Source organism: Amblyraja radiata, chromosome 27, assembly GCF_010909765.2.
Source record: "Amblyraja radiata isolate CabotCenter1 chromosome 27, sAmbRad1.1.pri, whole genome shotgun sequence".
Taxonomy (NCBI): domain Eukaryota; kingdom Metazoa; phylum Chordata; class Chondrichthyes; order Rajiformes; family Rajidae; genus Amblyraja; species Amblyraja radiata.
Window position 1 is genome coordinate 19,959,635 of NC_045982.1, and position 21,196 is coordinate 19,980,830.

At 46.4% G+C, this 21,196-nt stretch overlaps 1 protein-coding gene across 2 annotated transcripts in view; it reads right to left on the reverse strand.

Moving 5' to 3' along the window:
* tmem35b (transmembrane protein 35B) overlaps positions 1-13,871 on the reverse strand; it is a 50,914-nt gene extending 37,043 nt beyond the window's left edge. The window contains exon 1 of one of the 2 annotated variants that reach the window (XM_033045373.1): positions 13,651-13,865. In XM_033045373.1, coding sequence (XP_032901264.1) covers positions 13,651-13,758 — 108 coding nt within the window. In that variant the 5' untranslated portion in view covers positions 13,759-13,865. Of the gene's footprint in view, positions 1-13,650 lie in introns of both variants that reach the window. The other variant, XM_033045374.1, reaches the window with a different exon arrangement.
* Between the last annotated feature and the right edge of the window lie 7,325 nt (positions 13,872-21,196).

Below are 21,196 nucleotides of genomic sequence, written 5' to 3' on the forward strand. Positions count from 1 at the left end.
CCTCTAGCTCGATGCCCCTACCCTCTGTGCCTTCACCCTATCTATTCCCAAATCCCAACCACAAGGGGTATAGTATAAGAGAAACCCATGCAACCAAAGGCACACAAGTCTGTTTGAACTCCCCTTCCCATTCCGACCTTTCTGTCCTTGGCATCATCCAAAAAAAAAAAGCCTGCTTCAAAAAATCTATCATTGTACCGGTACCTAAAAATGCCTCCCCAGCCTGTCTGAATGACTACCGTCCGGTGGCCCTTACCTCGGTAGTCATGAAATGCTTTGAGAGGCTGGTGAAGAAACACATCTGCGCCTTCCTCCCTCGGAACATGGACCCGTTGCAGTTCGCATACCGTCCGAACAGATCCACGGACGATGCGGTCTCCCAGGTCTTGCACACTGCTCTCTCCCATCTGGACAGCCAGAAGGGGGGCTACGTGAGGATGCTGTTCATAGACTACAGTTCAGCCTTCAACACGATAGTCCCCACCAGACTGGCCGGGAAGCTAATGGAATTGGGCCTCAACACCTCCCTGTGTGCCTGGGTCCTGGACTTTCTCACCGCCAGGCCCCAGGTAGTCAAGATGGGAGGGAATACATCGAAGTCCCTCACCCTGAGCACAGGATCGCCCCAGGGTTGCGTCCTCAGCCCCCTATTGTACTCCCTGTACACACATGACTGTGTGGCTAGGTTCAGCTCCAACTCAATAATTAAGTTTGCTGATGACACTGTGGTGGTCGGCCTGATCTCAGACAACGACGAGAAGGCCTACCGGGAGCAGGTGGCTGGTCTAGCACTCTGGTGCCAGGATAACAGCCTCCTCTTGAACATCAAAAAAACGAAGGAGCTGATCATGGACTTTAGGAGGGCACATCATCCGAGGACGTACACTCCATTGAGGATAAATGGGGATCCTGTGGATAGGGTGAACTGTTTTAAATATCTGGGAGTCCACATCTCCGAGGATATGACATGGGCATCACACGCCTCAGCACTCGTGAGTAAGGCAAGGCAGCGCCTTTACCACCTCAGGCAATTGAGGAAATTCAGAGTGTCTCCGAGGATCCTCCAGTGCTTCTACGCAGCGGCGGTGGAAAGCATCTTGTCCGGGAACATTACCATCTGGTTTGGGAATTGCTCTGCCAAGGACAAGAAGGCTCTGCAGAGAGTAGTGAGTTCGGCCGAACGCACTATGGGAACTTCACTTGCCCCCCTGCAGGAACTATACATCAGGAGGTGCAACTCCAGAGCCAACAATATCATGAGCGACCCCTTCCACCCCTGCAACGGACTGTTCCAGCTGCTACGGTCAGGCAAACGCCTCCGTTGCCATGCGGTGAGAACAGAGAGGTTGAGAAGGAGTTTCTTCCCAGAGGCCATTCGGACTGTAAACGCCTATCTCACCAGGGTCTAACTCTACTGAACGTTTTTCCTTCCATTATTTATTATGTAAAGGTATATGTGTGTTATGATTGTGTTTATAGTTTGTTTGGTTGTTTGTCTTTTTGCACAAAAGTCCGCGAGCATTGCCACTTTCATTTCACTGCACATCTCGTATGTGTATGTGACAAATAAACTTGACTTGACTCGACTTGACTTGCCAGAGTGAGTCTATAGGCAAACTGAAAGAACATCGCTTCACAGTCAATGGTATGAACACTGAATTCTCCAATTTCCAGTAATATCCCACTTACCCTCCTTCTCCTCTGCCCCATCCCTCCCGGTGGGCAGGCATGGAACTCGCTATCAAAACATGGAGGGGACCGGGAGACACAATTTTTTTGGGGTCGCGCGCGCATGCGCACACTCACACACACACACACGCGCGAGGTTTCGGAGGCTCAATCCAGCGCTAAATGCAGCTCAACTCTGCCTGTCTCGCCGGGTTAACCTACAGCCCTGCCTGGACTGACGGGCAGGGCCGGTTTTAAGCCGATTTGACCGATTGCTCCCAATTGGGCCCCGCGCCTAGGGGGGCCCCGCACTAATGTTCCGTACTTCGTATGGAAATACGAATTCTCTTTGTTAACTAAAGTTTTTTTTAATTCGCCATCCGGATTTTTTTTTTAAACGAACATGTATAACCAAAGATCTTCTAGCAGAGCTCCACTATAGGATCTTTGTGTATAACAACCGCTGCACGGCCATCAGACACAAACGATGTGTTAACTAGTACTGTTAGCACTTCTTATCAGCAAGTACTTAACTCGTTGTTATACAATCATGTCATCAATGCATCCATCCGCCTTCCTCAGTAAATGTTATTGTGTTTTGAACAAGTATTAATAACGTCGTGTTCCTTTGAATAAAATTCACGCGGCGTCATTAATACTTGTTTAAAACACAATTACATGTAGATGTAATGTAGATCGATGACACGTTGAGAATTTCTTTAAACTCACCATCATGAGTGAGGGCCCCGGAGCGCGAGAAGGGGCTTCTTCCTGGTGTGCAGGTTAGTCATTCACCTACCGACCCACGTTGTGTCTCTTTGTGTTTTGCTCCCTCCCTCCCTCTCTCCCTCTCCCGCTCCCCATCTCGTCTCTCTCTAGCTCTCTCACACTGTCGCCTCGGCATTCCCGGAATCATTGACGTTTTGCGGTAGACAAAAATGCTGGAGAAACCCAGCGGGTGAGGCAGTCGCCTGGCCCGCTGAGTTCCTCCAGCACTCTGTGTTTTTTGTTTGGGTCTGAAGTTGAAGGTGGCTCAACGGGACGCGCAAGGGCTCTGGGGAGAGGGTTGCGTTTCTGGTCGAGACCTTTCTTCAGACAATCACAACTAATCTCACCGACGAGAGTTCAGTTTAGTCTGAAGAAGGGTCTTCTTTCTAAAGTCGCTGCGCTGCCTGTCCTGCAGAGTTACTCCAGCATTATGTCTATCTTCAATTTCAGAGAAATACAATTTCTCACGGGGGCTTATAACGTCTCTAAACCCCTCTGGGACCCTCTGAACACCTCTAAAACTCCTCTAGCCCCCCTATTTCCCTCTATTCCCCTCTAAACAATTGTAAACACACCTGAACCCATCTGAAGCCCTCTAAACATCTCTAAACCGTTTAAACCCCTCTAAACTAGGAGGCTGCAAGGTGACTTGGATAGGCTGGGTGAGTGGGTAAATGCATGGGAGATGCAGTATAATGTGGATAAATGTGAGGTTATCCACTTTGGTGGCAAAAACAGGAAAGTAGACTATTATCTGAATTGTGGCCGATTAGGAAAAGGGGAGATGCAACGAGATGCAACGAAAAATGCTCACGGCAGACCAAACGTGTTAAACAGAAATTGGTCAGATATTGAGCTTTACACAGTGAGAAATCATGTGAAATAATCACTGAATTTAATTTTAAATGAATGTACCTGCATGTTATACTGTTTAGTTTGGAGATACCACCAGATAGTCTGGTTGATACAACCAGATTAGTTTGGAGATACAACCAGATTAGTTTGGAGATACAACCAGATTAGTTTGGAGATACAACCAGATTAGTTTGGAGATACAACCAGATTAGTTTGGAGATACAACCAGATAGTCCACTGAGTTCGCACCGCCCAGCGATTTTTGTTACAGATTTGACAAATTTATTTGGCGGCCAATCAAACGCTGTCTCTAAGGGGGTTGCATCCAATCACCAACCAGCTTGCCTTAAAATTCCCGAAACTACACGAAATATAAACATACATAAATTTTTACTTTTCTAGAGTAGGGGCTCCGCCATCAGTTTTCTAATTGGGCCCCGCAATTCCTAGCACCGGCCCTGCTGACGGGACACCTGCGTTGCTTCTCCGCGCTGGCCATATTTCCCGCAAGCCCAGGCAGGTTAACCTGGCGGGACAGTCTGACTCTCGACCTCTCTGGCCGCCAGCACCGGAGACCCGGCCGGGATCGATCCTGGCTGCGGATGAGGGTGTTGTCTGTGGTCTGCACCGAGAGTGTTTTGGCACGTCTCCCTCCTCCAATGATCGCGCTGAATCATCATGTCCCGCCCCCATTGCCTGCTGACCGACGTCTCTCTCGTACAATCGGCGCCCTCGATCAGCAGTCCCACCCCCACTGTCTCGCAGAAAGCGGAGATTTCACTGGGTTTTAAAATCTGGATTACAAAAACTTGGGGGGATGTCCCCCACCTCTCAAAACAGAGGGGGGACGTGTCCCCCCTGGCCCACCCAGGTTGTCCGCCCCTCCCGGTGGGTACACATTTCTTCCACCACCCGTCACCCGGCTCCTGTCCCCTCCTCCGTCCGCTTATGTCCCATCTCCAAGTACCATGTTTCATTTTTATTCCACACCTTTCTCTTCCATCCAGATCCCACACACACACCGGCTTTACATTTTGCTCTTCCTCTTCTTTCCTTACCCGGCACCCTTTTTTCTCCTTTTCGCCTTTAGCTGGACACCTACTCCACCCATCTGCTAATACCCCACCCCACCCCCCTTCACTTGTACCCTATCATTTCCCAAGCTTTGCTCCACCCCCTCACTCATCGGTCATCCGCCCATTCCCTCATTCCCTCCACAAGGGCGACACAGGGGCACACCTGATAGACCTGCTGTCTCACAGCGCCAGAGACCCAGATTCGATCCCGACCTCTAGTGCTGTCTGTGTGGAGTTTGCATGTTCTTCTTGTGACTGCATGGGTTTCCTCCAGGTTATCTCCAGCTACCAGAATGATTTGCAGAGGTCAAACTAGGCCCCTGTTTCCTCCCACATCCCAAAGATGTACTAATTTGTAGGTTAATTGGCTTCTGCAAATTGCCCCTTCTTTGTAGGGAATGGGATTACATAGAACTAGTGTGGATGGGTGATTGATGGTCAGCGTGGGCCATAGAGGCTGTTTCCATATTGTAACTGTGAACTAAAGTAAACTAAAATGCTGCCTGACTGATCCGCTGAGTTCCTCCAGTAGTTTGTTTTGTGCTCAAGATTCCAGCAACTGCAGTTTGTGTCTCTGGGATTTCAAATCTTGCTTTTATCATCAAAAGCCAACATAGTAAGCAAAATGTTCAGATTTATATGTGAAATAGCAGAGAATGTAGTAATGAAAGACAGTGAACTATAATCATTCGTATCCTTTTTGAATGAGAACAATTACTATCACCTGTACTATAGTAACTATGCTCCTGCCAATCTGCCTCTCACTAATACTTTCCTTCCCTTTTTATAAAAAATATATCACCAAACTTATTTCCACATACCTCAACTCCATCCTATCCCCCCCTGGTCCAATCCATCCCCACCTATGTCCAAGACACCTCACACGCTCTTCGTCTCCTTCATGACTTCCGTTTTTCAGGCCCCCACTCCCTCATCTTCACTATGGATGTCCAGTCACACTACACCTCCATCCCCCACCAGGAGGGTCTTAAAGCCCTCCGTTTCTTCCTCGACAGCAGAACCAACCAATTTCAGTCTACTTATACTCTCCTCCGCCTAGCAGAGCTTACCTTCAACAATTTTCATTTAACTCCTCCCATTTCCTCCAATTCCAAGGCATAGCTGTGGGCACCCGCATGGGCCCTAGCTATGGCTACCACTTTGGAGGGCACATCGAACAATCCCTGTTTGAGGTGTACCCTGGCCCTATCCCCAAACTCTACCTCCACTACATTGACAACTGCACTGGTGCTACCTCCTGCACCCATGCAGAACTCACTGACTTCATCCATTTCACCACGAATTTCCATCCGGCGCTCAAATTCACCTGGACCATTTCCGACATCTCCCTACCAGTTCTAGATCTCACCATCTCCGTCGCAGGCACCAGACTACTGACCGACATCTACTAAACCCACTGACTCCCATAGCTATCTTGACAACATTCTTCCCACCCTGCTTCCTGTAAGGACTCTATCCTCTACTCCCAATTGCTCCATCTATGCCGCATCTGCACCCAGGATGAGGTGTTCCATACCAGGACATCGGAGATGTCCTCAAGTCAACAAAATAGAGAGAGTACAGAGGAGATTTACTAGAATGTTGCCTGGGTTTCAGCAACTAAGTTACAGAGAAAGGTTGAACAAGTTAGGGCTTTATTCTTTGGAGCGCAGAAGGTTAAGGGGGGACTTGATAGAGGTTTTTAAAATGATGAGAGGGATAGACAGAGTTGACGTGGGAAAGCTTTTCCCACTGAGAGTAGGGAAGATTCAAACAAGGGGACATGACTTGAGAATTAAGGGACTGAAGTTTAGGGGTAACATGAGGGGGAACTTCTTTACTCAGAGAGTGGTAGCTGTGTGGAATGAGCTTCCAGTGAAGGTGGTGGAGGCAGGTTCGTTTTTATCATTTAAAAATAAATTGGATAGTTATATGGATGGGAAAGGAATGGAGGGTTATGGTCTGAGCGCAGGTATATGGGACTAGGGGAGATTATGTGTTCGGCACGGACTAGAAGGGTCGAGATGGCCTGTTCCGTGCTGTAATTGTTATATGGTTATATGGTTATTCTTTACGGAATGGGGGTTCCCATCTTCCATTATAGATGAGGCTCTCACCAGGGTCTCCTCAATATCCGCAGCTCTGCTCTTACGCCCCATCCCCCTACTCGTAACTTGTCCTCACCCTCCACCCCATCAGCCATCGCATACAATATATAATCCTACGACATATTCGCCACCTCAAACGGGATCTATAACTAGCCATATCTTCCCACCTCCTCCCCTTTCTGCTTTCCGCAGAGACCGTTCCCTCTGTAACTCCCTGGTCAATTTGTCCCTTCCTATCCAAACCCCCCCCTCCCTGGGTATGTTTCCCATGCAATCGCAGGAAATGCTACACTTGTCGCTTTACCTCCCTCCTTGAATCCATCCAAGGACCCAATCAGTCTTTCCAGGTGAGGCAGAGGTTCACCTGCACCTCCTCCAACCTCATCTACTGCATCCGCTGTTCCAGGTGTAAACTTCTCTACATCGGCGAGACCAAGCGCAGGCTCGGTGATCGCTTCGCCCAACACCTCCGCTCAGTTCGTCTTAACCAACCTGATCAGCAGGTTGCTCAGCACTTCAACTCCCCCTCCCATTCCCAATCTGACCTTTCTGGCCTGGGCCTCCTCCATTGCCAGAGTGAGGCCCAGTGCAAATTGGAAGAACAGCACCTCATATTTTGCTTAGGTAGTTTACACCCCAGCGGTATGAACATTGACTTCTCTAATTGCTTTCTCCCTCCTTCCCCTCCCCCTTCCCAGCTCTCCCATCGCGTACTGTCTCCGTCTCTTCCTTTCTTTTTCCCGCCCCGCCCCCCTCCCCCGACATCAGTCTGAAGAAAGGTCTCGACCTGAAACATCGCCTATTCCTTCTCTCCACAGATGCTGCCTCACCCGCTGAGTTTCTTCAGCATTTTGTGTCTACCTTCTCTTTTTATAATGTTTCTCCCTTCTGCAAAGCTGGTTCACAGATGAAGAGAGACTGTCCTCTGCAAATTATCCTGGTACCTCGAGATTTTACTGTTTCCATGGTGCAATATACTGATCACAACTGGTACTTTTATTAATGCACCCTTTGTCCTGCAACAGTAATTCATTTATCATCAACTAAACTGGTTTTGTTATTCCGTTCTGTTAACAAATGTCAATGTTAATATTTGCATTCCTTGGGCTTTAAGTCAATACGCAGTGACAAAAGTTCTAACCAATTCCGCTGCCAACAATTGCAATCGCTTTACAACAACTTTATCCATATTGATACAAAAACAGAAAATGCTGGGAGAACTCAAGCATATCTGAAGCAGAACCCCAGCTAACATTTTGACTCAGGAATCCTCCCTCAGGCACTGGAGGGTTTACAGTTATCAAAATAAAGCTGGGGTAGGAGTGAGGTGCAAGATAAAAAACACTATGTGGAGATTAGTCACGACAGATCGTGTGATAAAGGAGCATGAGGACAGGCCGTGAGAAAGACATTTTATAGAAACGAGTTACAAAAATAGGAATCAAGGAGAGAGAAGTTTACCTGGTTGAAAAAATCAATGTTCACTGCAAATTGTCTCAATGTATGTTTTACTCTAGTTTATGATGGTCCTCACTGTGGCAGTGGAGAAGGTTATAGACTGAAGATAGACACAAGAAGCTGGAGTAACTCAGTGGGTCAGGCAGCATCTCTGGAGAAAAGGAATGGGTGACCTATAGACTGGCACGTCGATAATTAAATTTGCATGCAACAGGAAGCATAGGATCACCTTCGTTGACCCAAACACAGTTGCTCTGTAAAGCGATCACCGAAAATTCATTTTTTCCCAAATAGTGTCATTTCAGAAAATGCTATCTGTGTCAAATAATCAGGGCCTAACTTAATAATTCCGATGATCCTACCAACACTTAATTACCTGAGAGATATTAATGTGACGCTTCTTGTAAGCCATATACCATTTTTCACGTCTTTACATTGGTTTTAAAACGACAGACACTACTCCTACAACTGTTCCTATTATTATAACAATCTGGCAACCAACAAATTAATGACACCAACCTACTTTACTTTATCAAGAGGAAATATGCCTATCGGCCCTCTGAGTTCCCGCCGACCAGCGATTACCCCATATACTAACCTACACACACTAGGGACAATTTTACAACTTACCGAACGTGGGAGGAAACCGGAACACACAGAGAAAACCCACGCGGTCACACGGAAAATGTACAAACTCCGTACAGGGAAGATCAAACCTGGGGTCACTGGCACTGTAAGGCTGCAACTCTATCGCTGTGCCACTGTGCCGCACTTAACTACATTAAGTAGTTTTCTTTGCAGCATTGTGGCAAACGCATTTAACTCAGAATCCATTTTACTTCTGTTAACCTGAGTTACTATGGTCATTAAATTAAATGGAACGTAATGTTTAAGGACTGTGGGTCTTTAAAAAAAAATGTTAAGATTATCCCACAAGAGCGAAAGTGTTTATCCCACAAGAGCGAAAGGATACCGAGTTGGATGATCAGCCATGATCATATTGAATGGCAGTGCAGGCTCGAAGGGCTGAATGGCCTACTCCTGCACCTATTTTCTATGTAGGTGTGATTCAGGAACAGCTCAGCACAAGCCCTACTGTTTTACAGCCCTTTAGAAGGGATGTATCAGTGACAGATTCATATCAAAAGCGTTACCTTAGTGCCCCTTAATCCAGGTATGCAAGGAGGGCTGATGCACTGGTCTCTTGGCTTTTCCATCTTTCCTTGTCAATGAGTTCTGCATATCATTGCATCCCAGGACACCAATGATATACCTGATCTTTGTCAGAATGTCATGCGAGATGCTAGAACTGATAGCAGGATCATTGGGTTAATTCCTGAGTTTCTCAATGCTGCCAACCATTGCTGAGTTTACAGATGCTCAATGATAAGAGAGTTGAACTTGACTGTAGTGCCCTCTATTGTCAAATATCGATCAATACTCAATTTTACAAGCACAATTTTACAAGCAGGATAGGACTCTGCTCCTTGGAGCGCAGGAGGATGAGGGGTGATCTCATCGAGGTGTACAAAATCTGAGAGGAATAAATCGGGTGAACGCACAGAGTCTCTTGCCCAGAGTAGTGGAACTGAGAACCAGAGGACATAGGTTGAAGGTGAGGGGGGGGAAATAGGAACCTGAGGGGTAACTTTTTCAGACAAAGGGTGGTGGGTGTTTAGAATGAGCTGCCGAGGAAAGTAGTTGAGGCAGTACCATCGCAACGTTTAAGAAACATTTAGACAGGTGCCGGAGGAGGTTTAGAGGAATATTGGGCAAACGTAGGCAGGTGGGACGAGCTTTAAGATGGGACATGTTGGCTGATGTGTGCACATTGAGCTGAAGGGCCCGTTTTCACACTGTATGACTCCACGACTATGACACTCGTAGCTCAGATAGTAGAGCTACTGCATTAATTCATCCAATACCTTCAAGGACTTGAGAATTTGTTTGATAAAAACCCGCTTTGAATTGGGTATGAGATGAGACTATCACCGTTTAGTGGCCATTGCAAGCTGCCCTTCCTCAATAATGTACCAACATCCCAGCTCTTCACAAAAAATATATGCATAGATTACCAATGTCCACTAAGGTCTCCACCACCATTAATTCAGATTCAGATTCAAACTTTATTGTCATTGTGCAGTGTACAATACAGAGACAATGAAATGCAGTTAGCATCTCCTTAGAAGAGCGACATAGAATATGAGCAATAAATAAATCTATTTACGTGCATAGTCACAGTAGTGCAATTTTTTTTCTGGTGGGAGGAGTGTCCGGGGGGGGGGGGGGGGGGGGGGGTGATTGGCAATCACCGAGGTATTGTTGAGTAATGTAACAACCGCAGGGAAGAAGCTGCTCCTGGACCTGCTGGTCCGGCAACGGAGAGACCTGTAGCGCCTCCCGGATGGTAGGAGGGTAAACAGTCTGTGGTTGGGGTGAGAGCAGTCCTTGGCGATGCTGAGCGCCCTCCGCAGACGCTTGCTTTGGACAGACTCAATGGAGGGGAGTGAGGAACCAGTGATGCGTTGGGCAATTTTCACCACCCTCTGCAGTGCTTTCCGGTCGGAGACAGAGCAGTTGCCATACCATACTGTGATACAGTTAGTAAGGATGCTCTCGATGGTGCAGCGGTAGAAGTTCACCAGGATCTGAGGAGACAGATGGACCTTCTTTAGTCTCCTCAGGAAGAAGAGACGCTGGTGAGCCTTCTTGACCAGAGTTGAGGTATTGTGGGTCCAAGAGAGGTCACCGTTGTATCATCTGCATACTTGATGATGGTGTTAGTACCATGTACAGGTGTGGAGTTGTAGGTGAAGAGGGAGTAGAGGAGGGGACTCAGTACACAGCCCTGTGGAACGCCGGTGTTCATGGTGAGGGTTGAAGAGGTGTGCTTGTCTTAGAAAGTCCCAATATCCAGTTGCAGAGGGAGGGGTCGATGCCCAGGTCACCGAGTTTGGTGATCAGTTTAGAGGGTATAATGGTGTTGAATGCTGAGCTGTAATCGATGAACAGCATTCTTACGTAAGTGTCTCTGTTGTCGAGGTGGGAGAGGGCGGAGTGAAGTGCCGTTGAGATGGCATCCTCCGTACTCCTGTTCTTGCGGTAGGCGAACTGATAGGGATCCAATGTGGGGGGTAGGCAGCCTTTGAGGTGTGCCAGGACCAGCCTCTTGAAGCACTTGGTGATGATGGGAGTAAGTGCAACTGGGCGGAAGTCGTTGAGGCTTGCCGCAGTGGAGTGTTTTGGCACCGGCACGTTTTAAGGCACGTGGGCACAACTGCTTGGGCAAGTGACAGGTTGAAGATGTCAGTCCAGACGTCTGTCAGCTGCGCAGCACAGGCCCTGAGGACGCGCTGGGGATGCCGTCAGGGCCAGCAGCCTTACGTGCATTAATCCTGCTCAGTGCCACGTACACGTCGTAGGGGGTGAGTGTGAGGGGTTGGTGATCGGCAGGTAGCACAGCCTTGATGGCTGTCTCTAGATTGTCCCTGTCGAAGCGGCCATAAAAGTGGTTAAGCTCCTCAAGGAAGGAGGCGTCGCTGGATGTGGGGGTGGTGTTTGTGGGTCTATAGTCCGTGATGGCCTGGATGCCTTGCCACATGCGTCGGGGGTCGGAGTTGTTGGTGAAGTGCTCCTCAATCCTTGGCTTATGGCAGTGCTTGGCCTTCTTGATGCCCCTCTTCAGGTTAGCCCTGGATGAACTGTATGCTCGGGCATCGCCTGACCTGAAAGCGGTGTCCTGTGCTTTCAGCAGTAGCCTGACCTCGCTGTTCATCCATGGCTTCTGATTCGAGAATATGGTCACCCGTTTGAGGGAGGTGACACTGTTGATGGTGGAGTTTATAAAGTCCAGAACAGAGGATGTATAGGAGTCAATGTCCATGTGGGAGTCAAGGGTGGCCTGGGCTGCAAACGCCTTCCAGTCAGTGTTTCCAAAACATGCTGAAGTGTGGAGTCTGCCTCCTCTGACCAGACTGTAACTGTCCTCACAGTGGGTTTAACACGTCTGATGAGTGGGGAGTACTTTGGGAGCAGGAACAATGAGAGGTGATCAGACTGTTCAAAAGGCACTTGTGATGCACACAGGGAGCTTCACCCTACATTCTTCACATTTCCCTGCCACCAGCATTGGGCTCTGGACCCTATATGTTCATAGAATACTCTTCAGCATTCAACATTCTCCTGGCCTCGATTTTCCTGATTTAAACAGTCACCTTCTTCTCAATTATAATTACCCAAGCTGCCAACGCCCTAATGTGTAGGAAGGAATTACAGACACTGGTTTACACTGGAGAGAGACACAAAATGGTGGAGTAACTCAGCGGCATCTCTGGTGAGAAGGAATGGGTGTGGAAGAAGGAACTGCAGATGCTGGTTTGAACCAAAGATAGACACAAAAAGCTGGAGTAACTCAGCGGGACAGGCAGCATCTCTGGGGAGAAGGAATGGGTGACATTTCGGGTCGAAACCCTTCTTCCACACTCATTCCTTCTCTCCAGAGATGCTGCCTGTCCCGCTGAGTTACTCCAGTTTTTTGTGTCTATCTTCGGTTTAAACCAGCATCTGCACTTCTTTCTTACATTTTAACATAGAACTAGTGTGTGGGTGATCGATGGTCAACGGATTCGTGGGGGGTGGGACGAAGGTCCTGTTTCTACACTGTACCTTTAAACTGATCTAAAAGTAACGTTCTGTTTTTCACACAGAGAGTGGTAGGGGGCAGATAGGAGAGTGGCATTTAAGTGTTTTTTTAGATAGGCACGGATATGCAGGGAATGGAGGAATATGGATCACGTGCAGGCATTAAGGTCAGTGGACATCAAAGATACTCCTCTAGTATCTTTGGTGGACATTATGGGCCAAGGGTCTGTAACTGCTGTGTTGATGCCACATTTGTTATCCTTGAGAAGTTTAATATTTTTAAGACTATTTCAATGCAACTTCACAGGCCCTTCAAACCCAATCACATTAGCTCACACCTTTCCGTCTATTGTTACAGATTTCACCTTTCGTTTAGCAAATGTATGCCCGTGTTTTATCATGGCAGGTCGCCTCTAAGTCAGAACCATCCGAGCGGAAATATAACCGCGCTCACACATGTAAAACTGCAACACATCAGGGATTACTGCAGTTTCAGCGAGAGCAGAATTCGGCGCCTTTGTGGATCAAAACAGTCGCGCTTTTTGTTTTGAAGGTTTTGCACTTCCTGTTTCCACTTTTATTTTGAATGTGCATTGATCTTTAATCACTGTACCGATACGTAAGCTCCCCGAAACTCCCCGCTTCTTTCCACTAAGAGCCAAACTATTGCAGCGGTGGAGAGAGGTGGGCTGCCGGCCCGGGGCAGGAGGGCACGGATGTTTCGGCACGAAACGTTGCCTATCTCCTTCACTCCATAGATGCTGCTGCACCCGCTGAGTTTCTCCAGCATTTTTGTGTACCTGCAGTGAATTCAACCCTGACTCTTGGCTGCAGGTCATTGTTGCATGAAGTTGCAATGAAAAATAGTCTTGAAAGTACGAAACTTTGTCAGGATAACAGAGGGGCAGGAGCAGAAAGAGAGGAAAGAAACCTGCAGGCGGCAGTCCCGGGACAGGGGGTAGGAGCCCCACAGGTCGCTGTCCCGGGATAGGAGTTGCACAGGTTGCTGTCCCGGGATAGGAGTTGCACAGGTCGCTGTCCCGGGACAGGGACAGACTCCCGCGGCTCGTACTCACCCCCTCGACGTACAGATCGGCGGAGACCTGATCCGTCAGCTTCAACGCCCCAGTAAACATGAACAAAAGGCCAACCACCAGCCGCAAAGCCTCGAACATCAGCGCCATAGACACCGCGTCTCCCACTCAACTCGCAGCCAGGGCCAGAGCGGAAGAACTGCTCCAGGGGCAACCTCGCAGCCACAGTCCACCTTGCCAAGTGCCAACAACCCACCCCTGCCTGCTGCATCCTGTCTCTGCAACCCAACACAGTTGCGGCAGTCTTTTTTTTTAAATTGGTATTTGCTTGCATGCAAAAATACTTAAAATAAGCTTTGCTCTCTGCTTGCTTAAATAGGGTTCAATCTGTTGCAAATTTCGAATGAATCTCCAGGCGACGTTCATTCCACCTCCCCAGTTTACAATTCTGTTAACAGCAGGCTCTCTTTGCAGAACAAGCTGTACAGGCTGGTGTTGCCATCCAACCGAGTTTTGGCTGGAAATATCAATATGTCTGCTGTTTTTTTTAAAGTGCAGGATTTGTATCCAGTCTCTGCTGCCACAGAACGGTTCGCTACACGTGGTCCACCTCCCTTTTGGAGCTGTCTTTCCAATCCAGGAAAAAGGCAACACTTGTGGTTATTAGTATTGATGCAGGAGCAGATTTACGTGTAAACTTCACAAGCTTAAATTTAGGGCATCGAGATTTAGGTACATCCGGTACATGTTAGTGAATGGGAAAACACGCACTTTCACACCCGTTAAAAACATCGGAAACGGCCAGGTTTTGAGCTGCAATTTACTGTACCAGTCGGGGTGACCGTGAGGCACAGCTACCTGTGGTAAAATTGCAAAATCGCCCATGGTTCTCGGGTGGGTTTTAACATGCAGAATGAAAACGCTTCTGAAGCTCCATTTACCATTTAAATTATCTGTGCCTCTGCCCCCCCCCCCCCCCATGCTGCAGATAAAAATGAGATAGCACCACATAGTGTAATACCTATCAAGAATTTGATGGTGTTATGGTGCTTATAGTTAGACCAAGTCTGTGCGCGCGCCTCTAAACTCGTAGGTCTATCACAAAATAATTCAAAGCAATCTATGATCACTGCCACACGCTTTCCAAATGTCCGCCGAAATTGCATGGGCATGGTTTTCCACAGAACATCTCTTTCAGGCCAAATAATTAACTTGGATATGCCGTAAAGGGCATCAATCCCACTAGTGAATACACGCGATACTGTGGCATTACTAACGAGGAATCGATATGCAAGATCTTCATGAGGCACTGCAAGTCGCAGCTTCATCAAGACGATCAGCAACTGCTGAAAATGTGTTAGTGATTGTCTTTTGGTGAGCTTGTCCTTAACATAATAGAAGACCAGCATCAAAACTGCAAATGTTGGTAAACCTGTGTAGAACCTAACCTTTTTGTCATCCTTGGAAAGGCTTTCTTGTGTTAACTTAATTTGGGCTGCTTCTTGTCTAGCTTTAGTGAGCTCTTTATTTTTATTGTCTAGTTGTGCTTCCAGTACTGTAATGTCTACTCCACACTGTTTGTGTTGATGTGTCCATTGTCTCTTTGACTGGTGTTTGTGTTTGCATGTCAAGTTGACAGTGTACTTCCAGCACCGGTTCAAAGTTCTCATGATCATCAACCTGCTCAGCATCAACTTGCAGAACTACAGATGCTTGAGCTGCGACAAAACCTGTTTTAATACTCTCTCTTCTTGTTGCACGTGCATGGCGTTCTTGTGCACGTTGTTTATCCTGCTCATTGTCATCGCCGCGTCCCATATTCACAGTGGGTGCCCAATCAGGATTGTTGACATCATTCCATGCTGCAGGCTTGTCTGTTATTAGATGATAAATAAATAAGTGGTTTGGGTGATTGTGCAGGCTTTAAACAAGAAACATTGAGAAATATCTTTTGGCTAATAATAAAATGTCCTGATTTTGTCAAATTAACAGCTGACAATTATACCATTCCTTAGCTTGCATCTGAGTAAAATTTATTTCAAGATGCATTTATGATTCACGGATATTTAAATGGTGAATGTAGCTTCAGAAGCGTTTTCATTTTGCATGTTAAAACCCACCCGAGAACCATGGGCGATTTTGCAATTTTACTGAAGGATTTCTAACTTTTAATACTTTTCATCTAACAAATGAATAAAGATAACAAAGCCAATAATGCCTTACTTTTGATGAAATGCAGCGAGCAAACGCGATAATTCCCGATATTTTGGATCTTTAAATCTCCACGAAAAATGTCCGCTAACAACTTCCGCTTTTTTTGCCCCTTCAGCTCCCTCTTGTATTTACCTTAGTTTCTATCTTTTTTTTTTACTGTAAATTTAGGTAGCTGTGCCTCACGGTCACCCCGACTGGCTCAGTAAATTGCAGCTCAAAACCTGGCCGTTTTCAATGTTTTTAACGGGTGTGAAAGTGCGTGTTTTCCCATTCACTAACATGTACTGGAAGTGACGCTTGTCCCCCAGTTAAAATTTTCGGTCACGTGGGTGCGGATCTACGCTCCAGTGACCTTTCGTGAAATCACCCTATAGGCTTCATAGGCTGCAGCCTAGGGCCTCAAAATCTAGTAGGCTGTGGGCCGAGCATCAAAAATGTGTCTAGAAATAGGATTTTGTGACCCAAGTCACCAAACTACATGAAATTTTCACATATTGCGTAAAAATATTTATATAAATCACCCCTGAAACTCGATATGAAGAAGACTTGCACATTTTTATTGAATTAGAGAAAAACCGGAAAAATGTCGGGAATTTTTTAGTCCAATCAAAGCACGTTTAACATTGAGTTGTCTGCCAGTTGGCCAATCACGCGCTTTGTTTCAGGCTAGCACACAAAATGGCTGAGGGGGCTTCACAGATGCCTGTTTTACTGGAGATTCCATTTTGTTGTTCTGTGGAATAAATGTCGTGGAAACTTGCAGCAGGTTAATTGTATTTAGTGGGAAAAGCATTAAAAAGGCTGAAGAAAGTGCTGCGAAGTGGATTAAAGTGCAAGAAAGCCTTCAAAGTCCCTGCTGATGTGCTGGAACACAAAGAAGGCCCCCAGGAACCAACTCTAACTGAAAGGTAAGACTAAAGTCTGAATTTATGAAAATCTATCTGTATGGACTTTAATTAATTTAATATAATGTGAATAAATTCATTCATTCATTCCTTATTCATTCATTCACTCACTCACTTACTCATTCATTCATTCATAAAATTGAGGGCCTAAACTATAACACAGTCAATTAAACATTGTCACTAATGCCAGCCTGTTGTAGAGTAATAAGTCTTTAACAGCTAATCTCGGAGCTGCCTGCGAAAACTTACCGGGAAAAATTGCTCCGATCGCGGGACATAGGTACTCGCGGTAAAGTGAAGCCGCGGTCTCAATTAATAAGCGGCCGATTCGTGATCGCGGAGCCGCGGATCATCTCTGCGGGCGGACGGGGGGGGGGGGGGGGGGGGGGAGGCTGTACATAGTGCCGTCTGTAGCGGTCGTTTTCAGACCCCGATAACGGGAGAAAAACGGAGGGATATCGATCGCTCTTTACCGCGAGTACCTAGGCCCGGCGGTCGGAGCACTTTTTCCCGGTAAGTTTTCGCAGGCAGCTCCGAGATTAGCTGTTAAAGACTTATTACTCTACAACAGGCTGGCATTAGTGACAATGTTTAATTGACTGTTATAGTTTAGGCCCTCAATTTCATGAATGAATGAATGAGTAAGTGAGTGAGTGAATGAATGAAGGGTGAAATTAATTAAAGTCCATACAGATAGATTTTCATAAATTCAGACTTTAGTCTTACCTTTCAGTTAGAGTTGATTCATGGGGGCCTTCTTTGTGTTCCAGCACATCAGCAGGGACTTTGAAGGCTTTCTTGCACTTTAATCCACTTCGCAGCACTTTCTTCAGCCTTTTTAATGCTTTTCCCACTAAATACAATTAACCTGCTGCAAGTTTCCATGACATTTATTCCACAGAACAACAAATCGGAATCTCCAGTAAAACAGGCATCTGTGAAGCCCCCTCAGCCATTTTGTGTGCTAGCCTGAAACAAGAATAGAATAGAATAGAATCTTTAATTGCCACGCAACCAGGGTTGGTGGTATTTGGGTTCGGTACATGATGGTACACTGCTTTTGTTACATACCACTAATAACAGATCACCGTAATAAAGTGCATCCATACCACATCACAAATCACAAATCTCACCAACAATACATAGTGCAAAAGAACGACCATAGACAAGACACTGTATACATCAAAAGTCATATTATTGTCTGATTATTGGACGGAATTGAGAGTTCTTATTGCTGAGGGGAAGAAACTGTTTTTAAAGCGGGTGGTTTTAGTAGCAAGTGACCTGAGGCGCCTCCCCGAAGGGAGAGACTGAAAAAGGTGATTTGCTGGATGGGAGTGGTCCGAGATGATCTTTTTTGCCCGTTGTGAGGTACGTTGGAGATAACTGGAATGGATTGAGGGGAGGGGGGAGTTGATGATCCTGGAGGCCTTGGAGACAATGCGTTGTATTCTGTGTAGTGAGTGACTATCGGTGTTACCGTACCAGACTGTGATTGAGGAGGTGATGATGCTTTCAATGATTGATTGATAGAAACGGATCAGGAGGTGTTTATCAACTCTGAACTTTTTGAGCTGTCTGAGGAAATATAGACGTTGTTGACCTTTCTTGATGACGTGGTCTGCATTGATGTGCCATTTTAGATTATTGGAGATATAGGTGCCTAGAAACTTAAATGAGTTTGTGGAGGTTATGGGGTGAGAGTTGACATGGACCGGGGGTTTGTGGTTTTGATTGCGTCTAAAATCTATGATGATTTCTAAGGTTTTTGAAGTATTAAGCTGGAGGTTGTTGTCTGCGCACCATTTGACTGCGCTATCGACTGTTAGATGGTATTGTGATTCTTTGTTGTCTGAGATAAGGCCAATTATTGTTGTGTCGTCTGCATATTTAAAAATTTTAACTGAGCTGCATTGGGATGTGAGGCTGTTGGTGTAAAGTGAGAAGAGCTGGGGTGACAGAACGCACCTTGTCAAAGCGCGCGATTGGCCAACTGGCAGACAACTCAATGTTAGACGTGCTTTGATTGGATTCCCGACATTTTTCCGGCTTTTCTCTAATTTAATAAAAATGTGCAAGTCTTCTTCATATCGAGTTTCAGGGGTGATTTATATAAATATTTTTACACAATATGTGAAAATTTCATGTAGTTTGGTGACTTGGGTCACCAAACTGCAGAATAAAGCTCCTCGGCCCACAGCCTAAAGGGGGCCTCCGGCCAAGGTGTTTTTTTCCCCAGAGTAAAAAAAATCCAGAGGAAAAAAATTGTAGCACTATCAGCATTTCCACTTTGACGGAAATTACCCGAAATTCTGGTTCCAGCCTGCTGGAAGTTTTGGGGGGAAAAATTGCGACCATCCGCGCCTGCGCAGTTAGTGGAAGCCTGTGACGCAGTAGCGACGCAAAATGACGCTGTCTCTCCGCGCGTGCGCAGTGGGCTCGGGCGGGTTCAGATCTCCATTTACACTCCACACAATCACCTCGATGCCTCGTGTCCACCAAAGATCCTAGGTATCTACTCCAGGTAAATAGTGGAATAATGTGTTGCGGGAGTGCCCGTATCTCCGGGCCGGGGGTGGGTCTGCGGTGTCTGTGGCGCGGAGTCGGAGCCTCGCTTCGTGGGAGGGTGAGAGAGGGGGGGGGAGGGAGGGAGAGAGAGAGAGAGGGGTGGGTGGCATGAAAGAGGGTGGGAGAGAGAGGGAAAGGGGGGAGAGAGAGGGAGGGGGGAGGGAAAGGGGGATTATCTTTAGTGATATTGCAAAATTAAGGTAGGTTTTAGAGCAATTATATTTTCTCCATATGAATAATATCAAACAATTGGAACTGCTTTCTTTTCCTTGATAATAATACAGGCTGTATGGTCATGAGAGGTCTCCTATGGTCGTGAGTGGTCACCCGCGACATGTCGCCAGGGGTCGCCTGTATGGTCGTGAGAGGTCTCCAAAGAGTCGTAGCGTCTTTCTGGTCGCTGCTGAATTTTAAACATGTTGAATATTTCGGCGACTTATCACGGGTGCTGGCAGTCGCCTGTAAAGGTCGCGTAAGTGGGACAGGCCCTTTACACTGTAAACGGCTTGTTTGTATTCGTATTGCCTTTCCGCTGACTGGATAGCACACAAGCTTTTCACTGTGACAATAACAAACCTTTGTCCTCTGGTTCTCGTTTCCCCTACCCTGGGCAAGAAACTCTGCATCTGCCCGATCTATTCCTCTCATGATTTTATACGCTTACTTATAACTTAATACTAATGGGAGTTTCACAGCCTTACTGGCTTAGCCCCGAGATGGACAAAAACTGGATTTGCCTCTGAAATTAACATGTTTACAACCTGCAGCCACTATTTGACATGTAAAAAATGAGAAGTGGTTTCATTAAAACCTAGAAAGTCCTTACAAGGTTCGACAAGATGCAATGATAATGCTTCTTCTGCTGAGGTTTCTTGAAATAGGGGTCACAGTCACAAAATCAGAGGTCAATCCTTCAGAAGTGGAAAGAGATTCCTTCACCCGGACAGTCATGAATCTTCGGGATTCAGTGATACCCAGTCATTGGTAGCTCCAGGGCAGAGGTTCATAAACGTAAATGTGCTGGTTCCCAACCATTGGCCAAAACCCAGAACTGGGCCTGAAAGGATTGAAACTGGGCCGTGAAGGGTCCAAAAGTTTAAATTAAATTTTCTATCTTGTTTGTAAAAATATTTTAAATTATTTAATTTGATTTTTAATTAATGTCTTTTATGTTATGATTAATAATGAGTCCCTGCAAAGCCAAAATAAAATGTTTTGAAAACCCAAATCATTTTGACAAAATTATCAATTCATTTATCACGCTATTTTAAAATATGGGCTGCAAGTCCAAATATTTGCTCAATTTTCAGCCTTTGATGTGAAAGGTTGAGGGCCACTGCTTAAGGGAATCAAGGGATATGAGATTAGCACAAGAAAATGGCCTTGTGCAAATGAAGGACATGGTGTTATTGAATGGGGAGTAGACACTGTTTGGTCTGCTCTTGTTTCAATGTCTCATGTGTCAGAAGGAACCGCAGATGCTGGTATAAACCGAGGGGACACAAAAAGCTGGAGTAACTCAGCGGGACAGGCAGCATCTCTGGAGAGAAGGATGGGCCGGGTCGGGTTTGAAGAAGGGTCTCGACCCGAAACATCACCCATTCCTTCTCCAGAGATACGGCCTGTCCCGCTGAGTTACTCCAGCTTTTAATGTCTATCTTCAATGTCTCATATGGTGGTTTCAAATTTGGTTTGTCGATTGGAGCCTCTTATCTTCTCAGTAAGCCACACATAAACCACATGCAGGAACTCATTTTAACACAGCCTTACCCCTTGAGCCTCAAAAGGATTTTTAATTTTGCTGACATACAAGTGCTGATGAAATGTGTCACCACTAGAGACTTCAAAAGAATGTGAAGTGTGAATTAAATGAGAATATGCAAGGTGATGCGAAGATTACA